Source organism: Astyanax mexicanus, chromosome 14 (genome assembly GCF_023375975.1).
Source record: "Astyanax mexicanus isolate ESR-SI-001 chromosome 14, AstMex3_surface, whole genome shotgun sequence".
In the NCBI taxonomy this organism is placed as follows: Eukaryota; Metazoa; Chordata; class Actinopteri; order Characiformes; family Acestrorhamphidae; genus Astyanax; species Astyanax mexicanus.
The window spans coordinates 41,547,581-41,567,767 of NC_064421.1; the positions used below are offsets into that span (position 1 = coordinate 41,547,581).

Sequence of the window (20,187 nt, forward strand, 5' to 3'; positions counted from 1 at the left end):
TAGTTTTTAAACGCCTCAGTGTCACTTTTGCACTGCAAAAAATTCAGGGGCAAAAACTAGACAAAATATACGTCAGTTAAAATGTTTAGGCTTATATTAAAGGTCTCATTCCATTGTTTTTTCATTCATTTTAAAATGTCTAGTTGTGGTCTGTAGTATAAAAGAATGCCATGTGAGCTGTTTTTTGGGAAGCTGAGCCGCAGCAGAGCCGCCAGCAGCCGCAGCAGTTGGAACAAATTCTGACCATTTGTCAGAATTTGACCATTTTTACAGCACCGTTTTCCTTAAAACAGCTCCTAATCTCTCCTCATCTGAGTTTAATAGAGTTATTTCTAGTTCTTATCATATTAATCAACACCTGGTTTGGTAAATTACTGGTAAATGTGGTAAATCAGGTGAGCTGCTGACGGAACTGAATATAATATACACATGCTGGCTGAGGAGCATCCAGGAGAAATCTGGAACTACACTTTATTCTTCTGCTCGGTTCACAGGATATAACATACTTAGTATTTATGTTTATTGCATCTGTTCCAGTCATATGTGTATGGGGTGCTTTTTTCCACAGTCATATTGCTGAGATAAAGGGATTAGTGTAATTTACTTTGGTGCCTAACATTTGCACAGTACTGTATATTATACATGTAGTTCGAATTAATCTATTTCTAGAAGTGTCTGCCAAAACATTTTTTTTTTTCAACAAACTTAGTTATATTACTTAGGAGTTATATTATATAATTCATAGACTAATATATATATATCCCTTATTTCATTTTCAAAAAGCTGGCAACCCTAATGACAAGACAACGTCACCTGTGGGCGGTCGCGAGCCAAGGTGGGCGAGGGCACAAATACTAATCCACGGTTTGACGTAGACACGATGCTTTTCCTGATTGACTCAATTTTCTGATTATTTTCTTTTTTTACTAGCTACTGCAGACAATGGAGGTGGAGGAAGAGTTGTGCATGTGCAGCATCCATATACAACTCAGAGAGACCTATTGTATTTCATAAACAACAAAAAAATGGGGATTTTAAGGGAAGGACACCTTTAAAACCTCCAGTAGCACTGCTGCATCTGAGCCACTCATTCTACCAGCACACAACACACACTAACACCATGCTAATCAGTGCTAATCACTGCAGTGCTGAGAATAATGAACCACCACCCAAATTAGTATAGCTGCTCTGTGATGGTCTTTGCTGTGTGGTCCTTGAAGAACAGGGTGAAAGGAGGATACTAATTTATTTGTGTCCTCCAAAAACGTGTGTTTTTGCAACAAAATAGTATTGTGCAGTTACATTTTTATTTTTTTATATCGAGAAAATACAATTGAATAATGTAGAACCACTGCCCATGATGAGGTTGTTGGTTATTCACAACTAGTGCTGGGTGGTATAACGTTACCAGTTCATACGGTATACTGGAGGAGCATTTAGAACTAGTATGCGTTTTTCCCATACCGCCATACCACTAGAGGTGCTGCGGAGCGCTGTCCAGAAGCACACAGTGTAGAACAGCGCTGCCGAAGAAGACACACAGCTCGCTAGATAACGCTAGCCAGTTAGCATTACAAGCTAAGGATAATACAGCTCCGATAATAGTTCCTCTCTTACTCCAGACGAGCACAGAAACTGACATTTATTCAGCACAATAAATAAAACTCCCTACAACTCTGAAAATGAGGAAGTAACTATAGCCCTTTTAAATATATTAATACTGTAGCATGAAGGATAATATTAATGCACACTGAACTGAATTTAAAGTTATTTGTTAGCTAGAGAAAGGGAGAAGGGAACTGTGGCTAATTTTAATACTGTAATGCCTCTAATGTCTTTAGATACATTATGTATTATTATTATAAATATTATAAATTGATATTAAACATGTGTCTGAATTGTTTAATAGCGCTTTTGAAAAAATATAATATATCTTTTAAATACTTAAAAATGAGTATTTTAGGTCCATTTATAGTGTTTATGGAACAATTAAAAATGGAAGCCGTGTTAAAGTTGTTGGCATATCTTTTTCTAAGGTCTGTTGTTTACATTCTTCAGCTGCTTTTCTGATAATAAAGTCTGATTTCTTTACATATATATATTGTGTAATTTTGTGGGACAAAGTAATCAAAAAATCCAATACAATCAAAGCCTTAATTTAAAACTTTAATGTTTGATATTATATGTACTCCTAACAGTAAATAATAAAGTCACAAACCTATATAAAAGCCCAGTCATGAAAAAAAAAATGCAAATAACTAATAAAAAAATTACAAAAAAAAAAGTGATATACAGTGAAACCGTCAGAATCTTGAAAAATACTGTGATATACATTTTGGTCATACCGCCCAGCACTACTCTAGTCTTAACCCAAATCTGCTGCAGTTTAATGGCTTGTTATTTTTTCATATCAGTAAGTCTTCATAAAACCCTCATAAGTGTTGGTTGATATGTGGTAATGTTTTACCCAGTGGTTCAGTCAGAGTCTGAATTAAAGTTCTGTCCACAGTCAGTTAACAGCCCTGCCCTGCTGTAGATTGTTTGGTACCTGTATGTTTTACATTTGCTGGGTCTTTTATTGGTTCTCTGCAGGCTATAAGGTGGTATCTGAAGTGAAGTATTGAAGTGGTAAGTGAAGTTCCACACTGCGCCGTCCTCCATTACCGCCATCACATTAATTGATCTGTTATGGTACCCCACGGGGAGATCAACTTTATCACTCTGCAAATTGCAGCCAATGCAAAATTGAACGCTCTAGCGGCCTCTCAGTTTGATTCTAATTATATACATGATGGGAGCTGAATATCATAAGAATGTGAGCCACGGGCGCGCGGGTAGCGCGGGGGTGGGTCATCAGCAGATAATGCCCTGAGAAATCTCACAATGATGGCGATATTAATCCCGTAGGTATGAACGTAATCGCTGGCTTTCATAAAGACACAATTTTGTATATTAGAAAGTGGAGATTATTAATAAACTGCAGCCGACTACCTAAAGCCACCGGCTGTAACTCTTGTTGGAATGCACACAGTGAAATCTAAAGTTTTTTTTTTTTTTTTTTTTTTGAGGGATGTTTCATTCTTTTCACCATTGTTATCAATTATATAAGCTGTTCATTTCTGATATATTATTTTAAATGCATGGATATTAGCTAGCATAGCTGTAGCATGTCTGCTAATTAGCATGGTGTGTGTTAGCTTGATGTGTGTTGTTTGCTCTCAGGGATCCAGTTCCGCCTCCCATCATCAGGCAGCGTGGACAGACCCTCCCAACAACCTCCAGGTAAAGCAATACCACCCTGTAACACCTCTGGTATATCACTTTTGATGACTTTCCACTAGTATTAATAGAAATGTATTAGTTATAGGAAAGTTTTTTGTTTTTTTTATAATACTTTCAATTGTATATGTTGTTATGCTTTGTATTTCTTTCATAGTGTATAAACAAGTTTTGTTTCTGACTATCCATGGAAATCCGTCCAACTTCAAATGACACAGTAACTAATTGCAGTGTATTTTATTGAATTACCATATTTTTCACATTATAAGGCGCACTTAAAATCCTTTAATTTTCCCCAAAATCATATATATTCATAAGAAGCAGTAAAGCCACTTCACACAAGCACTGTGTTTCAGTTCAGTTCTCCAGGCTGAAGCAGTATTAGCATTAGCTGCTAACTGCAGTGCTAGCTCTTTTGCTGTTCAGGTGAGTATGGCACACTTTAGCCTGCATTATTTACCATGTTAAAACAAGCTACGTAGGATGAACCGCTAGCTGATAGCGCCCTGGCTTACCAGAATACTCAGGGTTCCTCAGTGTAGTGCTGTCGGGTGCTGTGTACTGTGGTTAGCATTGCTGCAAACAGTGGCTAGTGCTGCTGCTAACTGCGGCTGCTGCTAACTGCGCTAAAATACTAAAAGTCTAAGCTTACTGTAAATAAACTGAGGCGTTTTACCCATATTAACAGTTTTCAGGTGAGAAATCTGTGTAGAATAAACTCCGGCTCTCGTTTGACTTTGAAAGAAAACATTTTTTTAAAGAATTACAGTTTTGTTTACTTAGGGGCCCACAGCAGTGAGACCTGCTGAATTATAAGGGAAACATAGCAACACCCTGGTTACTTACTATTGTTGTTAAAATGCGCCTTATAATCCAGTGTGCCCTACTTATTAAATATTTAAACCAGAAAATAGATGTTTATTGATAGTGTGCCTTAACATATAGTGTGCCTTATAGTCCATAAAATACGGTACCTTAAATTGGTTTAGTCCAAAATTCTCCATACTCTCAAATTTTGCATCTATATCTCAGTTCGAGCCACAAAGTATTAAATATTAAATAAGCTGCAGCAAAAATATATTTAAATACTGTGTAAGTGTATTAGTCTGTGGCCCCTCCCTCTTGCTAGCAGCAGTTAGACCGTAGGGCCACTCAAGGGCTGTGAAATTACACTAAATACAAACACAAGTTTGTAACACAGGGTGTGTCCAAACTTTGGCTGGTACTGTACTTTAGTCAGTGAAGTGTAGTTTGATTTTGTTATTACTGTATTTTGCATGTGATGTATATTTGTATACTTATTTTTTTCTCCTTTCTAATGAAGAGTTAGACTGAAGTTTGACGTCTTTAGCTGGGTGTTTTGTCGCGTGTTTTGTCTTTGTGCTCACGCACTCGGCTTCATTACGGTGCAGAAGACCCAAAGCCACAGCTAATTTCCCTCAGCATCGCCTCCATCACACTTAGAAAGCACGCCGTATCGGACGTAATTTGTGATTAATGAGATGCCTAGCGGTGTCCTCTATAAACCCACCTTATTATGATAAAAACAGCTTCACCCCCGTTCTAATGAATTATCCCGAGGGACGGGGGGGGGGGGGGCTGACGGGTTAGCGTTATTAACTCGGGGAGAGGGGGGTTCTCACCCCACTGCCGCTTTGGCAGCGGCGCCGTGTTTTCCCCTTGAGTCGTGACGGGGTACAGGGGCTTTTATTGATTCATCGGGTGCTAGTGCTTATCGCAGTGTGAGATTGGAGAACAGCAGTAGAATGTGAAATATCCCTCGCTCCCTCGCACGCTCTTCCTCCTACTCCTCCTCCTGCGTCTTTCTTCTTCTTTTTGGCTGATATTAAATGCCAATGAATCGTTGGCGCGGGTACACAGACTGTATTTTTGTCTTATTCAAAGTTCACCACTCTGTTTCCTTAGCCTGTGTGTTCCTCGTCCCACTCAGACAAACTTTCACACTCTCTCTCTCTCTCACACACACTCATATATATACTCTCTTTTCTAGGGTTTGTTAGTTCTATATTTTACCATGTTTTTTCAATACTGCAAACTACAAACTAAACATATAACACAAACAGAAGTGGAGCTGGAACCACAGTGGTACACAGTAGCTTACAAAACTCTAGAAAAATTGTGTTTCTGTTATTATCATGCATATTTAAACAGTCCAGTTACTTTTATTTTGCACCAAAAACCTCAGTGTTGATACTGTAGTAATATATAATTTGCAGACGTGTCAAGTAACTAAGTACAAATACTTTGTTGTCTTACGTAAGTAGAAATGTTGGTTTAAATCCTTTAATATTCCCCAAAATAGTCAGTGCACCTTATATAATTCGGTGCGTCTGCTGTATTAATTTTATCAGTCAGGTTGTAAGGATCAGTAAAGCCACTGTGTTGAAGCACAGCGCTATTTAGGAGTTTCAGTTTAGTTCTCCAGCACCGAGGATGGAGTAGCATTAGCTTTAGCCGCTAACCGCTATTTCCCTGTTCAGAGATGAGTATTGTCGGCCTATCACCGCTAGCTTTTAACCGCTAATGCTAATAATCCAGCGTTTGTGCTGGAGAAATTCAGAAATCTAAGATTGCTGTAAATAAGTAGAAGCGCTTTACTCAACCAACTAAAGCGTTATCAGGAGAGACATCTGTGTAGATTAACATCCAGCACTCGTTTGACTTTAAAAGAATATTTTTTTTACAGTTTTGTTTACTTAGCTTAGCTTTACTTAACTTAGTTAACCTACCACCACTCACTTCTGCTCACAATTATCATAATTTCTGGGCTATCAAGTGCACCTGAATGTAAGCCCTGCCTCCTAATTTTACAAAGAAAAAAGAATTTGATCACATACAGGCCGCACCTGAATATAACAGCAGTTGACCACATATATAACATGATATATTTACACAGAAAGATGTCACAGAAACATTTTATTAAATAGGCTATGTACACGAATAACGTAACGTATCTCGAACTGTGCTGCAACATGGCTGGTTTAAATAAAATATATTTTTTTCTGGTCTGTTTTCATATGTAAGGCGCATTAGATTATAAAGGCGCATTTTAAGTGACAATAGTAAGGAACAAGGGTGTCGCTCAGTGATCTACACAGATTTTTCTCCTAAAAAATGTGTATTTGGGTGAGTAAAGCGCTTCCGTTTATTTACAGCAAGCTTAGATTTTCAATATTTTCAACAGTGGGTTAGCAACAGTGCTACCCGCGGTTAGTAGCGCTTTGTACTAGTAAATGCCATTTGATAGCGCTACACTGAGAAACCCTGGTTCTGGTAATCTATCACCTATCATCTAGCGGTTCATCTCACGTAGCTTGTTTTAACAGGATAAACATGCAGACTACAGTCTGATATACTCACCTCTGAAAGGCAAAAGAGCTAGCGCTGCAGTTAGCAGCTAATGCCAATACTGCTCCAGCCTCAGTGCTGGAGAAACTTTACTGAAACTCCTGTACAACGCTGTACTTCAGTGGAGTGGCTTTACTGCTCCTTACTACTTGACTGGTAGAATTCATACATAAGGCACATCGGATTATAAGGCGCACTGATGATTTTTGGGTAAATTAAAGGATTTTAAGTGCACCTTATAATGCAAAAAATAGGGTAATATTAGGACAATTACAGGTGGGAAATGGTAAAACAGGTTGTAAAGATTTCAGTTCTTATTATTTTAATGCTATGAGTACCACTTAAGAACCACTGCTTTAAACCAATGACAGTTATTATAATATAAGAGAGTTATTACTGCTGATATTCATTGAAACATGAGCCTAAAACTGTTCTTGGACATCATACACTTTACAACTACTGTTCACTGTTCATTTTTCTCACACACACACACACACACACTCTTCCATCACCTCTATCACCTCCTGCTCTTCCTCCTAACTCTCAGTTTTGGCCAGATGTGGTTCTATATTTAGCTCGAGGGGTCCGGCCATCCATCCAAAGCCGCGGCGGTGCTCTCTCTGGTCAGGCACTTTTCTCTCAGACTGCAGTGCTTTAGCCACCGTGTCCCCATCACTCACACTGTCACTGCAGCCAGAGCGGCCAGCCAACACAGACTCCGCCCAGCCGTCAATACATGACTTACAGCTTCATAAAACCTGCCCTCCTCAGCTTCACAGCTGTCAGTACAGAGCTACACACACGGCACAGGCTAGCGTTTATCAGCCCTCCGTCCCTCAGCCCTGTTCTCCTGTACCCTGGGTCCTTCTCTACAACATGAGAAACAGATGATTGGCTAACCCTAACCCTAACCCTAACCCTAACCCTAACCCTAACCTAAACAGAATCTAATTATAACCATAACCTAAACTTAATCTAACTTTAACCTTTACCATAACCTAAACTTAATCTAACCATAACCTAAACTTAATCTAACTTTAACCTTTACCATAACCTAAACTTAATCTAACTTTAACCTTTACCATAACCTAAACTTAATCTAATTATAACCTTTACCTAAACTTAATCTAATCATAAACTAAACCATAACCTAAACATAATCTAACTATAAACTTTACCATAACCTAAACTTAATCTAACCATAACCTAAACTTAATCTAACTATAACCTTTACCATAACCTAAACTTAATCTAACTATAACCATAACCTAAACTTAATCTAACCATAAACTAAACCATAACCTAAACTTAATCTAACCATAAACTAAACCATAACCTAAACTTAATCTAACCATAAAATAAACCATAACCCAAACTTAATCTAACCATAAAATAAACCATAACCCAAACTTAATCTAACCATAAACTAAACCATAACCCAAACTTAATCTAACTGTAACCTAAACTTAATCCAATTATAACCATAACCTAAACTTAATCTAACTGTAACCTTTACCTGTAACCTTTTCATGTAAGGCAGCAGTCCTGTTACTCATAACATAAAGAGCCAGTAACAGGAATGAGTGCCAGTAACAGGAGTAAGTAGAGTCCCCTGGTTTATTGATTTATTAATGTCAATATTAGTCAGTATAAACCACTTTTTCCAATTCTGTTTGGTTCATCATTTATCTATTTGTTTAATAAGTTGCATGATAATAAATTTGATCAATTTCAGGTTCGGGTCTTCTTGAAAAGATAATAATAGCTTTGTATTTTTTAGAAAAATACATTGTGATTTACAAATTGATAAATATCAATCATTTTGAACATGCAGTCAACCATTTCTTAAAAAAAAGACTTTCTTACGAGAAAATGAAATGAATTAGTGGACTTGCTTTTAAACATGCTTTTTAAATGTCACATGAGTTACATGGTAACAGGACTGAGAAAAAAGTAACCATCTTTGGCTTAAAAACCTTGTAAAAAATTAAGTAGAGCTGCCTGAGTTTTAGAAGTACATGTTTTGAATAGTTAAATGTACAGTATGTGTTATTAGATTCAGAGTTTAAAAAATATAAACTATTTAAATAGTAAAATATATGTGTTATTAGATTCAGAGTTCGAAAAAGATAAAAAAATTGAAATAGTAATATATATGTGTTATTAGATTCAGAGTTTAAAAAGATAAACAATTTAAATAGTAAAGTATATGTGTTGTTAGATTCAGAGTTCGGAAATATACAAAAACATTTAAATAGTAAAATATATGTGTTATTAGATTCAGAGTTCAAAAAAGATTAAAAAAAAATTAAATAGTAAAATATTTGTGTTATTAGATTCAGAGTTCGAAAAAGATAAAAAAAATTGAAATAGTAATATATATGTGTTATTAGATTCAAATTTCGAAAAAGATAAAACAATTAAATAGTAAAATATATGTTATTAGATTCACAGTTCGAAAAAGATAAAAAAAAATAGTAAAATATATGTGTTATTAGATTCACAGTTCGAAAAAGATAAAAAAAAATAGTAAAATATATGTGTTATTAGATTCAGAGTTTGAAAAAATATTTTTTTTTTTATCTATTTAATTGGGAAGAGTTACAACAAGCAAATGGCACCCATTCGGTGGAATGGCCCCTCTGGTTTAATAGTGAGATTTTGGAAGCTTGGAAGTGCAGCTTCCCTCTCAGCCAGAAGGGTTCAGTTTATCTTAAACAGACAGTCCCATCATGATGCTACAAAGAAAAATAGAAGTTTATACAATACTTCATTAGATAAACGAGAGACTTTTAAGGGAGGACAGTACAGGAACGTTTCCTTTTTTACAGCATTCTGTTTTTCCACTGGTTTTGGGAAATGCTCGATTTTATAGACTCGCTCGTCTGACACGGCGGCGCGCGGAAGAACGTCCTCACCCTATAAAATCTATTTCCGTCTGTGGCGCTCCGTAAAGCTGCTTTATGGAGAGGTGTTTAGGTGTGGGAAGTCATGTCTGGAAGAGAGAGAGCGATGATGCCTCGTCTATGGAGTGACATTGCCTGTAATGGAGCGTCTCCGTTAATTCTGTCGCAGCTGCATTTGCATAGCTTTAAAAGCCCCGGAATGAGCCTCTGTTTTCTAAAGGCCGTAAATACGGTCTGCAGCAAATGCCCCCCCCCCCACACACACACACACACACACACACACTAAATGCAAGTGCAACTCGTTCACTTGTGCTCTCGTTCTTTGTTTTATTTTTTTCCGCAAATATACACACGCTCACGAGCATCCGACTGTGTTTGCTGATGAATAGAGAGATGGCTGTATTTGGGATAAAGAGCTTGAGTCTCTTTTATTACAGCTATAGTGCTTTATCACGCTTGGCTCTAAGGTGCCGGAGCTGAGCTGATCATTACCACTGCAGTTTTAATGACCAACCACTACAACCACTATTGGATGTAAATGTCATGGTGATGTTTACGCTGGTAAAGGTGAGGCACTCAATCTTAGACTCGTAGAAAAAAGGTATTTACATGCATTACTCAGGTAAAAGTATAGATACCAGGGGCCTCATGTACTCATTGTACATATGTATTGTGTTTTTGTCATTTGGCGACAATTAGAGGCGATGCATTGAAATTACAACTATTAAGATATCCTTTATGCACACATTGTAGTAATAAGCCATTATTGGGTAAAACAAAGTAAATTAATCTGACAATTTCATTGGCTTACAGGAATAATCGTTAATAATCGAATAATCGTTTCCACTTAGCCTAGATTATATAAAAAAAAAATGCATGAAATGTTGCGCTGGAGTTGTTGGAGATGCAGCGTTGGCATTATTGGAAAATATTGCTAATGGCCGAATTAATTGAGAGCTCATTTTCCGTGATCATTATGTTTTTTTTTTGGCCCATGATGATTACTGGCTTATAAGCCGTTTCAGATTTCCAAGAGCATAAGAGGATAAAAAAACAAGCTTGAGGGGTGGCTTCTTGGTAAGCAACTCATTTAAAGCACTTAAATGAAAGCATTTATTATCCATCTTAGAATAATACAATTTAAAACATAGGTAATTATTAGTTATTACGCTACTTGTCTTGCCACACATTTTTTTTGACTTGCATATTATACTCTAGCATATTATTGTTGTTATTATTAATATTATTATTATTATTATGACATTATACTCTGCGTAATTGAGGGACGAGTCATGGCAGGTGTGATGTTTTCCTGCACTTGCGCTTGATTTCAAGTTGATCGTGATGTACTAAGAGAAAGTACGTGGGATTCTGCCTACGCACGGTTTGATAAATCCAGATTTTTTTGTGCGTACAGAACTTTTCAGGTCTGAGCGTACGGAACATTTTAGTAGGAAGTCCACGCAAGTCTTAGTACACGAGGCCCCAGGTTTTAAAACACTTGTGTGGAAATTAAAGTATCAACTCAACTTTTTACTGAAGTAAAAGTACTGGTTTCAAAACTACTTAAAGCATCCTACTTAATGGCATCTTAATCTTATTTGATGTTTAACCCTTAGAATCCTACAGACAGATTTTACATCTAAAATCGCACCTTGTGTTCTCAGAATACTTTCATCAGAAAAAGTGTGAAACTAAAGATCACTTATTTCACTTATTTAGTACTTATTTTGCACTAAACATTTTTATTTATTTAGGCGTAAAGGTTTACATTTTCGTATATAGTTTTCATTGTGTGCCCTGAATAAAAGTGTTTTTCTCATTATTTTGTGGAATTAACTATTATTTATTATATTATTTGTTATTTGCAGAGGTGGAAAAACTACCAAAAAATTGTAATTAAATAAAAGTACCTTTACTTTGCTAAAATTCTACTCAAGTAAAAGTAAAAGTACCCATCTAAAAATCTACTCGAGTAAAAGTAAAAAAAAGTACTCAATTAAAATGTACTTTGAGTAAAAGTTACATAGTTACTTTTAATTATTTGATGTAAAAAAGTAAAAACAAATCATAAAACAAATTGTTTTTAATTAACTATTATTCCACATAATAATTTTGATCTTTCAGGCAGTATTTGTTCAGACCACCCCATAGAACATTCTCAAGAACAAGTGGTATAGGTTTCTATGATCCATTTTTTTTTTCTTTACTATTAAAAGGTTATGGTCATATAGGCGACTATAAACTGTATTTTTTTTTACAGTTTTTTTATTATTTTTTAACTTGCCATTGCTGTGCTTTAACTGCTATTTACATGTTTTTTTAACATTTCAGCAGATTGTTTAATAATAATAAAACTAATAATAAATAAGTTTAATAATAAAACTTACTTTGTACTTGAGTAAAAGTAAAATTGCCTATTTTAAAAGCTACTTTTTTAATTACAAATTACTCATAAAATCTACTTAATTACAGTAACTTGAGTAAATGTAATTCATTACTTTCCACCTCTGGTTATATGTTGTTATTACAAGCAGCTGAAAGAAAAATATCTAGTACAATAATTTAGTTTTGTTATTAGTTGGAATATTATTGGTCATTGTCATTGAAAGGCATAGGCTTAGGTGTGAATATATTTAAAGTCTATACATTAAAAAAATAAAATATTTAAAAAACAGGCGCTTGGTAAAATTTTGACCAAAATACGGCCAGTTCCAGAAAAATATAACAATTCTGCCTCCTTTTACATTTTAAATGATTTTATTTTTGAGCAGCTATATGGCTTCTGATTCTGGTTCAAATTACACTTTGTGAGTGATATATTTTTACTATGTACATTTCAAATAAACCTACAGTACATTTGCAGTCATAACCTCCAGTCATTGCATGCCTGCTTATTTCCCAACACATCAGGTTACTATAAAACAGCCTCAGGGCCGCTTTAAATCTGTCACATCCCAACAAACGCTAGATCCTAGATTAGCACTTTAGTTCAGAGAGGCTTTGTACACACGGACTGTGATGTGTAAAGAAAGATAGCATCCAAGATGTTTTATGAATGTCGCCCTGGAGATGCCCTTCTGATAGTGTGTTCAGAACACTGGAGATTAAGGGAAGTCTAATGCAGGTTTAAGAAAGCTCTCCGCGGTTCTGCTCAGCTAAGCTCTGGAACACTTAGAGCCAAGTATGATATAAAGTACTTCGGATGTAATGAAAGAGACTCAAGCTCTTCATCCCAATGCAGCCATCTCTCTATTCATCAGCAAACACAATCGGATGCTCGTGAGCGTGTGCATATTTGCGAGAGAGAGATAAAGAAGAGAGCACAGATGAGAAGAGAGAGAAAGTTTGTGGATGTGATCTATGTGTTACTCAAATCAACACAGGCTCAAAATATTACGTATATATACATACATATATATAGCTTGGGAAAAGAATAAGAGCACACTTCAGTTTCTGAACCCCACTTTTTCTGATTGTGCTATTTATAGGTATATATTTGGGTAAAATAAAATGGCTGAAATAACAAAAAAAGATGCAGAGCTTTCAGACCTCAAATAATGCAAAGAAAACACGTTCATATTCATAAAGTTTTAAGAGTAATCAATATTTGGTGGAATAACCTGGGTTTGTTTTTAATCACAGTTTTTTATGCATCTTGGCACGTTCTCCTCCACCAGTCTTACACGCTGCTTTTGGATAAATTTACGCCTGCACTCCTGGTGCAACAATTCAAGCAGTTCAGCTTGGTTTGATGGCGTGTGATCCATCCATCTTCCTCTTGATTATATTCCACAGGTTTTCAATTTGGTGAAATCAAAGAAACTCATCCTTTTTAAGTGGTCTGTTATTTTATTCCATAGCTGTATGAGTACATCACGTCACATCCAGCAAGAACATTGCAGACGCATGTAGCCCTTTTTTTTTTACTTATTTGTTTGGAGACGAGACATAAAACATAATTTCCATCGTTTATTTGCGTAAAGGGCATTGCTTTACTCACCATCAGTGTGCAGTCTTGCCCTAAAAATACTTGTTAATCATAGTGATTTGGTTTAGTCTGTATTTTTCCTTATGCCGACTGTCCCACCCACTCAGATGTAAACCCCCGTTACTTGGAAAACTAGCACATGCATTTTCTGATACATGTGAAGTTAGCCACTGCTTCTTTTCAAACTATTGCTGAGGAGCATCACAGCGCACTTGAAGGAAAGCTCAGCGACTCGGTTTCAATACATCAGCTCACAGATGCCTTGTGCTGACCATCATCACCCTAGGAGTGATGAGGGGGAAAAGCGCCATCTACCCACCCAGAGAGAGCAAGGCCAATTGTGCTTTCTCAGGGCTCTGACAGCAGATGGCGAGCTAGCTGCATGACCGGGATTCGAACCAGTGATCTCTCCCGATCATACTGGCAGTGCCTGTAGTATGTTAGACCACTCAAAGCCTCGTGTATGCATACTTTTAATCCTGAAATATGTTTATATTTTGTACATCAGTGAGGCAATGTTTTTGTTCTTTATCTTCTAGACTACATTTCTTAGAGGTCCTCAACCCACAACAGTTAAATAGCAGCGTATAGCAGGGGGTTCTGAATGAGTGGCCTTGGCCTTGGTTTCCTGACGTCAGTTAGATGCTGGCATTTCCCAAAACACCTCCATCAGTGCTGTTTATCAGTGTTGCTTTTGCCTTTTCACCATTTAAAATGACCTTAGTGTGCTGAAGCCCTGCATTACTGAAGGAGAGAATAAATCTAGACTTTCCCCCCGGTGTCCTTTCTTCTCTTTTCTCTCCCCTTATGCCTCCTCTTCTTCTTATAGACAAATGACTACCGTTAACACTCACAATTCAGTGGAGATTGGCTGGACTTATGACTCCCTACTGTGCGATTCGTTTGGCAGGAACATAGATTTCTGTAGAAACGGCGATTTGTCCTCACTTTCGCTTCGCTGCTTTCTTAGTGTCGTCAAAACTAATTCCAAATTCCTATAAACAGTAGCGATCTAATAGCACTCCCCGATTTGGCCTGCTGGGCCTGGGCCTGAGGATTTAAAGCTCTGATCTGATCTGAGATCTGTTTAAAGCTGGCTGGTTTGAAGCCAGAAGTTCTCTTCTTAATGTGGGCTCATCTGAAATCTGTTTAGGCCTCGCTGAATTGAGGCTGGAGTTCTGATATTGTGTGAAAACTGCTCTATTACAGATCTATTTAAAGCTAGCATGGTTGATGCTATTGTGTTGTCGTATTAATAATAATATTAATTTTAAAGTGATCTGCTCTGATGCCAGTGGCTATTTTTTCCTGTAAGCTGATCCCAGACCTGGTTGAGGGTGCCTTAGAATGAAAAACTGTATTTTTATTGCTTTAGTTAAACGATGAGGGTTTGGTACATGTAACAGTGACCAACCGTGAATCTCAAACAATGTTGTATTTCATTTAGCAGAACAACAAAAAGAACCAAAAGGGAGCTGTTAGATTCGACAAATTGCACTAAAAATGTTTCAAAACAGTCTTGACATATTATATATACCCTCCCAAGTTTTGCATAAACACCATTTCAATTTAGAAAGCAGCAAATGAGATCAACTTTATGATAAAATCTTATGCTACACTGTACGCAGACATCCCAAGTTGCAAAAGTTGATTTCAGGGAGGTTAATCCCCCTCCCCCCCAAAACAAAATAAACTTGCACACACACCAAAGGATAACGAAACTTTACTTTTATATTAATTCATTTTACGTTTTTTTTAATTAAATTTAGAGTATTCAGAGGTGAAATGAGTTTTATCTGTTTTCTTTTTGGAAGGCCCTGCCTCTGCTTTTTTTTTTTTTTTGGAAAAAAAACCTTTATTTGTCAAAAATTGACAATTACAATATCACAAAAAAATGCACAACATCAAAAACATTTCCTATCATATTACAATAATTATTAATATTGCCTCGGCCATGATCTGCTTTCTCTCACTCACTGAACAAAGGAAAAACACTGCCCGCCCACACTAAAAACTGATTGGCTGTCTCACAGACTCTTTGTAGAGAACAGGCCAATCAGAACCCTCTCTGTTTTCTCTCTCTCCTTCCCACACGCGATTAGAGAAAAAAACTCTGTGGCCTGTGTGCACGTTTGGGGAACTCGTTCTGAATTCCGGGAGATTATATGTGACTTGCGGGCATCAGGGAGCCACTACCAAAATGCGGGAGACTTCCGCAGCTTCAGGGAGACTTGGTTTGTCTGTTTACGTTTCTTGTAAAATAAAAATAACATTTACACTTACATTTTTCCCATAAAATTGTGTGTATGAATTCTACCAGTCAGGTTGTAAGGAGCAGTAAAGCCATTTCCATGAAACACAGCATTAGAGAGGAGTTTCAGTTTAGAGACTGGAGCAGTATTAGCGTTAGCTGCTAACAGCACTATGCCTAAGTACCTTAGATGAGTGAGGTATATATTATCATCCTGTAGCCTACACTAGCACTGCTAGAGCAACCTAAGCATTAGCTGCTAATCTCGCTAAGCGCTAGCTCTTTTGCTGTTCAAAGGTGAGCAGTATTTTCGTTTAAGACTCATAAATCATAAATTTTAGACAGTGTCATGAATCATTGTACCATAAACCAGCCAATAAAAGCAGAGCTAATCTTTTTTCAATAAGCTTTTTAAAGCTTGTTAAACAATATCTGAGCTCACTTACAAATTTACCATCAAACGACAATTTAAACACTCAATAAAAGCAGATTTTGTGTCGTCTTTAAAGCTAGGTTGCCGCATTCTAACAGCCCCGTGTTTGCTAAAGACTGATCAGACCAGTTTAAAAGTGGCTGAATTGATGAGGCAGCTGTGCGGCAGCAGGATTGTGTAATTGGGGTGATGCGCTGAATTAGCTAATCATGCTCTGAAGCAAATGCAGCTGAAATACCATTGTTGTGATTTTTTCCCACAACGGAGGGAAAAATGGTTGATCTCTCAACCCCTGAAACTGCTGGCTTATTATTCAGTTATTTATCAGACACAATACATTTGCCAGTGTTTTATCAACACGGTTACAATACACTGTAAAGACCCATATTTTTGTTGAAACAACACTGAATGTTGACAAAGAGTTGTAAATTATGATGTTCAGTGTTGATAAAATACTTGTCAACTGTTGTCAGTCAGTACTCACATTGATGAATAAACCCTTGCAGTGTTGATACAACATTAAATGTTAAATGATGTAATGCTGTAAGTGTTGATTTAATATAGTGAATGTCGATTCAACACTATAAGTAATTTAAAACCCAGTCATTACTTACAGTGTTGAATCAACTGTAAATGTTCAGTCAATACCATAGACTGTGTATAGCTGGACAGAGCATCGTCTCTCAAAAGTGAAGCCAACACAGGTCGGCGCCCCCTGCTGTTCGGTTGCAGAAAGCTGTGTAACCCCACCCATCCCCACCCATAGGTTTCAATAGCAAAACAGACAACTTTCAATCACATTTTTTCTAATATACTGTAATTCTACCTCCTTTATTTAAATGCAGCAGCTAGTGTAACCTCTGCTTATATTGTCAAATTTTTATATCCACACAGAATTCGTTTTTAAAAACGTTATTCAGCTCTATTAAAAAAAGGTGTGGTTATTGTAAAAGGGCTGGTTATGGGCGGGACCAATAACAGACCATCAGCTCCACTCCGCTCCGCTCTGCAGCCTGTGACCTCGAGGCAGCCCTCAGGGGCGGGATTATTTAAATAAGTAGGCTGTCTCTCCACAGTCTTTCTCCCTCCTCTGGTCTTTACTGCGCAGACTCGGGTATCAGGATCGGCAACATGGCGGAAGATTTTGGCTTCATTTTCATTGAATGAATGGGAACGGCAACACGGCATCCATCTTTTTTACAGTCTCTGGTTAATACTTTCAGTGTTAAATCAAGATTTAGAGGGGCAGATTTTCAGATTTTAGCCTAGTAATCAACTACACAGCTTTTAAATAAAATATAGTCTACGAGTGTTCCATAGTGTTAATTTAAAGGAGAAATCTGGTGTGAAATGGACTTAGGTTGTAGTAAAACAAGATAATGAGTATTAACATTTGTCGAATAGCCCACCTCAAAACACTTCCAACATTCTGAAATACAGTGCTTTTAGTTGATGCTCCTAACAGGCTTACAATGCTAGTGATAGGGGCATAGCATTGACCGTGCAAGAAAATTGCAATAACAAGCTCAAAGTAGAACTTCGAAACTGCACTGTTTATACACACAGTACCTTCAGCTAGTTCTCCAGATGCCACCTTTTTGGCATTAAGGCACGATAAGTTCGCTGACGAGCACGAACAAGGTCAAATATTATTCGAAACTGTGGAGGCACCTTGATCCACACCAAATAAAACACATGTCCAAAAGGCCTGATGTTATGGTGTTGGGTGCCATTTTGTATGGGGCCAGATCACTTTTGGTCTTAATGACCTTTTCTGACTGCCCATTCTGTTGTGTTGTTCCAGCAGGACAATGCTCATCCATATACTGCTGCCATGTCAAGAGCTTGTGATGGGCAGCTGCTGCTGATGCAACATTTACGAGCAGCATTACAGTGCGCTCGGAGGAAAGTGCAGTTCCGATACATCAGCTCACAGATGCCTTGTGCTGATTGACATCACCCTTTGAAGTGATGTGAGAGAGAGAGCAAAGCTGATTGTGCTCTCGCAGGGCTCCGGCAGCTGACGGCAAGCTGCATGACCAGGATTCGAACTAGCAATCTCCCGATCATAGTGGCATGCGTTATACCGCTAGACCACTCGGAGCCCTTATAACTCTGTTCCAAGCGGAAGGGTTAAACATGAAAACAAGGCGTTAGTTTTGGGATTGGGCCTGTTAGAAGTCTCTGGCTCTGGAACAGAGGAGTCTCTGGCTCTAATGAAGTCCTTCAGGGAAGGTCAGAGAGTGGATGCTCCTTGAACCCTACGCCCGCCTCTCTCTCCACACTGAGCTGAAAGAGGAGGAAGTTCTATTGCTAACAGCCTCCAGTCGACTCATCCCACAAAGAATTCCATTTAGGAAGGCGAGAAAGGGCCGATCAAGCCCCCCAAAAAAGCCATTTAGTGGTCCATCTGCTCGGATTAGAGGACTGCTTTCATTTGCACTTGAAAGAAAGTGATTGGAGGCTAATCCCTCGCTCATCACCAGTGCAGGACGAGTAGAGATAACTGTCAGCAGTCTTCAACACACACTCACATACACACACACACATTTTCTTACAACAGATGAGGGAGGTACGTTTTAAGCCTTACAGTTTTACAGCATTCCCGACTTTCTCAGCAACTTTTTTAATGCAGGGTGACACTAACATGTCATAACTTATTTAAAGGACTGTTTTGTAGCAAATGGCTAAAAGTTTCTCGCTCATTTTATTATTTTGTTCATTTTTCCTATATTTCCTTCCTACTGTATGACAAAAAATATACTCACTGGCCACTGTATTAGAAACCCCTCTCTTTAGAAACCTCCATTCAATACCAACTCAAAATAAAGTGGGCAGCAATTGGAAGCACATCATGTCGTAGGTGTTTCTTTAATAAAGTGTCCAGTGAGATAAAGTACAATGAAGATGTTTCTAATAAAGTGGCCAACAATTGGAAACAAAAAGTAGAAGTGTTTCTAATAAAGTGGCCAGTAAATGAAAGTACAGGGAAGGTGTTTCTAATAAAGTGGCCAGTGTGTGGAGCTACAAGATTACTGTTTCTATTAACGTGGCCAATGAGTGTGTTTTCTAATAAAATGGCCAGTGAGTGAAAGTACAGGGAAGGTGTTTCTAATAAAGTGGCCAGTAAATGGAAGTACAGGGAAGGTGTTTCTATTAAAGTGGCCAGTGTGTGGAGCTACGAGATAAGTGTTTCTATTAAAGTGGCCAATGAGTGTGTTTCTAATAAAGTGGCCAGTAAATGGAAGTACAGAGAAGGCGTTTCTATTAAAGTGGCCAGTGTGTGGAGCTATGAGATAAGTGTTTCTAATAAAATGGCCAGTGAGTAAAAGTACAGGGAAGGTGTTTCTAATAAAGTGGCCAACCCTTGGAAACAAAAAGTAGAAGTGTTTCTAATAAAGTGGCCAGTAAATGGAAGTACAGGGAAGGTGTTTCTATTAAAGTGGCCAGTGTGTGGAGCTACGAGATAAGTGTTTCTATTAAAGTGGCCAATAAGTGTGTTTCTAATAAAATGGTCAGCGAGTGAAAGTACAGGGAAGGTGTTTCTAATAAAGTGGCCAACAATTGGAAACAAAAAGTAGAAGTGTTTCTATTAAAGTGGCCAGTGTGTGGAGCTACAAGATAAGTGTTTCTATTAAAGTGGCCAATGAGTGTGTTTCTAATAAAATGACCAGTGATGGAGAGGACAGGGAAGGTGTTTCTAATAAAGTGGCCAACAAATTAAAACAAAAAGTAAAGGTGTTTCTAATAATGTGGCCAACAATTGCAAACAGAACTGAGAGGTGTTTCTAATAAAGTGACCAGTGAGTGAAAGTATAGGGAAGGTGTTTCTAATAAAGTGTCCAGTGTGTGGAGCTACAAGATATGTGTTTCTATTAAGTTGGCCACTGAGTGTGTTTCTAATAAAATGGCCAGTGAGTGAAAGTACAGGGAAGGTGTTTCTAATAAAATGGCCAGT

The 20,187-nt window shown here is 37.5% G+C and overlaps 2 protein-coding genes across 2 annotated transcripts in view; one reads left to right on the plus strand and one right to left on the minus strand.

The window, feature by feature from the left end:
* Nucleotides 1-20,187, minus strand: part of fam167b (family with sequence similarity 167 member B) — a 679,430-nt gene that overhangs the window by 289,123 nt on the left and 370,120 nt on the right. The gene's annotated exons all lie outside the window — the stretch shown is intronic.
* The window catches only part of dlgap2a (discs, large (Drosophila) homolog-associated protein 2a), a 257,198-nt gene that overhangs the window by 212,474 nt on the left and 24,537 nt on the right, over nucleotides 1-20,187 (plus strand). The window contains exon 8 of the mRNA XM_049463569.1: nucleotides 3,223-3,282. Within this exon, the coding sequence (XP_049319526.1) occupies nucleotides 3,223-3,282 (60 nt within the window). The remainder of the gene's footprint in view (nucleotides 1-3,222; nucleotides 3,283-20,187) is intronic.